Source organism: Zingiber officinale, chromosome 8B (genome assembly GCF_018446385.1).
Source record: "Zingiber officinale cultivar Zhangliang chromosome 8B, Zo_v1.1, whole genome shotgun sequence".
NCBI lineage: Eukaryota > Viridiplantae > Streptophyta > Magnoliopsida > Zingiberales > Zingiberaceae > Zingiber > Zingiber officinale.
In genome coordinates this window covers 10,120,518-10,126,552 of record NC_056001.1, presented here as the reverse complement: position 1 = coordinate 10,126,552, position 6,035 = coordinate 10,120,518, and the positions used below count along the sequence as shown (strand labels likewise).

Sequence of the window (6,035 nt, the reverse complement as noted above, 5' to 3'; positions counted from 1 at the left end):
ATGTCTTCATCCCAAGCTCAGAAAAGAAAACGTGGCAAGACTATTATGAGAGATATTCATGCATTACATCCCGATCATATGCTGGTAGTGAAATTCAATGAAAGGGGACAGCCTTACGGTGATCTACAACCGACTCTTGCAAATTTTATTGGGACTATTGCACGGAATGGAGTTGTGTTGCCCCTGAGCTTTTTAGATTGGAGAAAAATGCCGACAAATCGCTTGAATGATGCATGGAAACTTGTTACTGTAAGTTTACAAGATCATAATTTCAATTATGAATTTAAATCATGTACATATTTTATTTTATGTTTATAGGCACGTTTCTGTATCTCAAATTGCCATAGAAGAGTTATAATGCAAATGATGGGGGCTGCATGGAGAAGGTGGAGGACCGAAGTGAAAGCTACATCTTATGATTCAAATACTCCACTAGAAGTGCTTGTTGCAATACAACCCATTCCTCATGGCTTGACACTTCAAACATGGGAAGTTTTATGTAACTATTGGAAGTCTACCGAGGTACAACTAGTATTAATAGTTTTTTATATATGTTATAGATGTTATAATTTCCTTATAAATTTTTGTGCCAGAAAACTTCAAAAATCAATAGAGAAAATGCGAACAAAAAGAAAGGGACTCATGCACAAGGACGCACTAATATTCCATCATTGGAATATAAATTTGTAAGAATCAAAATTATTTCTTTTCTTTCTTACAGTTAGTTTCACACTGCTTATTTACTGTTTTACACTTTAATGCTCTTATCCTTGAAGTTCCAAGGTTTTATGGGATTCTAGAAATTGATTACAAGCAATGTAATGTATATAGTTAGTTTTTGAAGAATTTATTACTGTAAGTTGTTATTACTGTAATTTATATAATTACAACCAATGTAATTTATTACTGTTTTATTTTCGTTCTATAAGTTGTTATGCAAATAGAAGAATTTATGCTATTAATATTTGGTGCTAAATGTGGATTTGTTATCCTGTTAGTCTCAAGAAAATGGAAGAAAACCGAGTCGTATTGAAATACAACAATTGAGTCGAAGAAGTAGAAAGAAAGGAGGCGCCCTTATTGATGACGAGGCAATACGAATTGAGGTAATAATATATTTCACTTTTTAAGTCGACTTTTAAATATATTTTTATTCTATTAACAATTTATTTTCTTGTTAGAATTTACTTAAAGAGACTGTGGATCGTCACCTTCAAGATAAACCTGAAGGAACACAACCAATAGAAGTCCATGAGGAGGTATTTCGGTAATAATATTTTTTTTAATTTCATTTCATTTTTGTAAAAGCTGTTGCAAATGGTTCAACTTTAATTTTATTCAATATATAGTGAGGTTTTTGGACCCGAGCATTCTGGTCGGGTACGATGTTTAGGAGCTGGTGCGCTGCCTAGTCAAGTGTTCCCAGAGCTATGTAAACGTAGCTCAATGTATTGGCAAGACTATCACTCTAATTCAGATATGACGGACAAATTTAAGGAAATGGGAGAGAAAATTAAAGATATGGAGTTGCGAGAAGCACAACGACAAATGGAAATAGAGCAGATGAAAAGACAAATGAAAGAAAATGATCAATTTCAAAATTTTGCACGGGTAATGCTCAATATGATGTCGGGTAGTGCTGGAGGTTCTCATGGACCTGAATCATTACCGGCACAGGTAATAACATTAATAAAATAAAAGAATTTGTTTAAAATTATTTGTATAGTTAAGTGCATGATAGCAAATTTATTTATTTTTGTAGATGGCAGCTATGCTTACAAATATTATGCAACAACAAGTTTCATCAACTGCGGAAGGAAATAGATGTAGATCCTCCCCATCACCAGAATCAAATAATAACTAGACAGGTTAGAAATTTTTAAATAGAAATGTTTTTGTTAAGATGAAGTTTTAGCAGCTCATCTTGTTTATCACAATTAAACTGGAAACAATTAAATTTTGAATTAGGTTCAAGGTCAAACTCCATTTTGTGACTCTATAAGTTTACTATTTTATCAAGTTAGTATATAGTCATTAAAGTCGTAAAGTATGACTTCATTAAAGTCTCAAAGTATGATTTTGGCTGATGTTAATTGCTTAGTGCGATGCCTTTTCTGGCTTCTTAAGCAGTAAGATCAAATCTTGCTTTGGTTATTGCATCAATTTTGATCATCTCTCAACTTAATTGAAATGCTATGTATGATAGCTCTGATTGGAGCTGTTAACTGTGAAAATTTACCTCACTGAAGTGACCTCTGCTGTACTGGTTCAGGAAATTGAATTGTTCAACCGAAAAAAAAAACCTTACCTAATTGATAAATTTACATTATTTGCTTGCTAGCAATATACTAGAACAATGTGCTCTTTTGTAACTTTATTTTTTGTATCTGCAGAATTTGACCCAACGATCATTATCTTTTTTGAACAAGCCTGGAATGTCTATATTGCTCCTTGAGATATTAAACTACAGACTACTTCCTCTATACAGGTGCTACAATGAGATATCCTTTACCATGGTCTCTCTAAAATTCTAAAAAAGTTGTTTATTCCTTATAGAATTTAACTTGGATATTTCATGGTTCATATTGAGTTTTGTTGATGATGGAAATCTTGTAGATCTGCAATATCATATCTCACAAACTTGACTAGATAAGCATTGAACGAGTTAAAGTAGTTTATGAAGACCATGTATAGCTGCTTTGTGCCTTGATCTTGTCTAAATTTTCTATTTCATCCTGTATTGTATTTTTTTTCCAACTACTAAAGTCGCAAGGGTATTCATCATTCTTTATAGCTATATAGTCTTTTATGTCTTTTTCCCTTCTATATGTCTTTGCATTATTTGAAGTTTGCATTTTTTTGAAGGTTGCTATTGAAGGTTGGAGCAAATGCCTTTTGTCGCTTGAAGCAAATGTCTTTTGATGCTTTATTGGCGGAGAAAACTTGTTATTGAAGTTTCTATATATTTTGGGAATTAAAGAAAGGATTGTATTAGTGGTATAGTGTGGTGTTAAATGTATGTTATGAATATTTTGAACTTAAATATGAATATGACTTGTTTATTTGGTAATCCAAATTGTGTTATGAATATAAATTAGATTTGTGCAGTGAAATATTAATATTATCAATTGATTTAAATTGAGCATTCATTTTGGAAATCTATAGGTACAATATGATATAAAAGCATTTTTAAATATGGTAATTCTGTATATTTAGAGGCGGTTTAAAACTGCTCATATAGATAGTGTCACTGTTGTATAATAAACTTATAGGATCGGTTACAACCGCATCTAAACGACTATTTTCTAAAATGGTTTACAACCGCCTCTAATAAATCATCCTTCTGTGTCGGTTTTAGACCACTTCTAAAACATCATTTTTAAATTGCAAAGTAAGTTATAAGACCGGTTTTAACTGTTTGTAAAAGTTGACCTTTGGAATCGGTTACTAACCGCTCCTAAAGGTCCACCTTAAGGCGACCCATATTGATCTATATACGCGGTTACTACCCGCTCCTAAAGGCCCACCGTAAGACCGCTGCTATTGGTAAGCATTAGAAGCGGTTTATAAGTTTAAACCACCGGTCAGTATTACCATTTCAGTTGCATTTAGCGTCGCCAACACCTACACCGGTTACAAAACCGGTGCAATAGGGTTAGCAGCGGTCGTAAACCGCTGGTATAGGCCTTGAAAAACCGCTGCTAAACCCTTATTTTTTTGTAGTGATGTGTTGTCCCACGTACTATTAACTAGTTGGGGTAGTTGGGCCAAAGGGAGAAATTTCGGATCGACAAAACCGAGAGGGACTAGCAGGAGTGTCAGATTGGTAGGGCTGAAGGAGATGAGCAAGATCGGCGGAGCCGAGAGGAAATGAGCATGAGTGTTAGATCGGCAGGGCTTCTCGTCTTGAATAGGTTGAGTCGAATGGTGATTTTTTTTTTGTCTTGGACAGAATCAGCCAAATGATGAAACTTCTTATCTCGGGCAAACTGAGGCGAATGGTGAAGCTTCTTGTCTCGAGTAGACTAAGATGAATGCTGAAGCTTCTCTTCTTAGATGGGCTGAGCCGAATGATGAAACTTCCTATCTCGGGTAGACTAGGGTAAATGCTAAGGTTCTCTTCTCGGATGGACTAAGCCGAATGGTGTTCCCTTTGACTTATCTTGACTTTGACCTTCATCTCAACATGATTATTAAACTTCTTGGTACACATGGAACTCCCCTTCGTCGAAGAAATTGACACATGCCACCATCACACTGTCGACCTCCTCCCTCACCGTCTCCCTCGCTGTTGCACCCTCCCGTCACTGCTGACGATGCCTCCACCTCCCCATGCCGACGGGATTACCCCTTTTTCTTCACCTAGCCATCGACCCCCTCCTTTTTTAGATCTCCTCGACACCGCCTTCGTCACATACCTCCTCGCTCTGTACCCACTGTCGGTCGATCTCCAGCCAAACGACAATGTAGCCTCCCGCACCTCCCCTTCCTCGTGATAAACACCACTTGCTCTCCCGTCCTCATGTCATCTTCGCCAGATCTCCACCTCGTCGCCACCTCTCAAAGCAATGTCGCGCCCTTGCCAGAACTTCGCCTGTTGTTGTCCCTTCTTGGCACATGCCTTCTGTCACCACTACCTTTGGCCGCCGCTGGTTGCTCCTTTGTCCTCCTGACTTCCAACCGCTAGCTCCTCCAGTTCCCACTGTTGTCATCGACTCCGACATTGATCTCGCCGCCATCGGACCACGCCGCTTCCCCGGGCTAGATCTCGTTGCAGCCTCCACCTCCTGTCGCTGCCATCTCCACCTCCTATCGCTGCCATTGCCACCTCTTATTGTTGCTGCCTCTAGGTCTCCTTAGTCGCAGCCTGCTTCGTGAAGGTCTAGGTCTCCCTATTATGTGTCGACTAGCTTCACATGTCATCCTTCTCATCCGTTGCGTCTCCCTCAACTTCTTATATTCCTAAGTTCCTGCACAGTTAGATAGAAGACATCAAAACTGCAAGACCTAAGTTAACTCGATTGACCACATCAAAACTTACCCGAGGTACTTATACTTCCGAGCCCTTATATCTGCCTCCATGCTCCGCTTCTGCTGCTGATCTGGCCTCTGTGCTCTCGCCACTACAATGCGCCAATCTCGACCTGGCTCTCCATTCAACCCACTCCTTTGTGTTATAAGAGGCGTTCGCTCTTACGGACAGAGGTGCGTGCATACGTGCTCGCATACATGCACATACGCCTCGTCCTGCATTTCATTATTTGACTATTTATTTCCATTTATCCTCTACTAGAGATTGGCATGAGCGTCGAAGTGGACAAGCTGGAGCACCCCTAGTATCTATTCTAACCCCTCCCTCACTCTTGTACTCCTCCAGGCATCTCCAGTCACCCAATTGTCCTTCTGGCTCTTCCAACAACAAGGATAACTCACCCTCTTCTTCGAAGACTACACGATCTAGTCAACACAGAAGATACTGTCTATGGGAACGTACACCTGAGTTGAGACGTTAAGGTGGATGACACCGAAAAACTACTCACCATCACCATGATTCCCGAGGATTTTGACAAACACATGGTTGCCATCGTGAAAGAGGAGGAAAAAGAAATTTCTTAGGCGTCATTTTCATTCGAACGTTGAGCTAGAAGCCAACGGGTATTCACCCCAGCAAGATCTTTACTTTCCATATCCTCGGTTAGCACAAGACGTCTAACCAAGTTAAGTATTTTTCTCTCCCTTAGCAAGATCGAGTTATATTATTTTCTCTCCTTGACTCTGTAGGCATTCAAGAGTCGGGGGATCAAGTTATTTATTCTCTCGGCTAGATGGATAATTCTCTCCCCCAGCGGGATCTAGTTATATTATTTTCTCTCCCTGACTTCGCTAGCATTCGGGAGTTAAGGAATCGAGTTATTCATTCTTTCGACAGGATCAAATTATTCTCTCTCAGTAAGATCAAGTTATATTATTTTGTCTCCCCGACTTCATGAGCATTCAAAAGTCAAGGGATTAGGTTATTTATTCTCTTAACAGGA

At 38.8% G+C, this 6,035-nt stretch overlaps 1 protein-coding gene across 1 annotated transcript; it reads left to right on the top strand.

The window, feature by feature from the left end:
• On the top strand, nt 1-1,864 carry LOC122013487. Its single transcript, XM_042569766.1, has 7 exons — nt 1-249; nt 319-522; nt 722-823; nt 999-1,106; nt 1,182-1,267; nt 1,350-1,677; nt 1,763-1,864. The coding sequence occupies exons 1-7, from the start codon at nt 1-3 to the stop codon at nt 1,862-1,864; spliced, it is 1,179 nt and encodes a 392-aa protein (XP_042425700.1).
• Nucleotides 1,865-6,035: the final 4,171 nt, after the last annotated feature.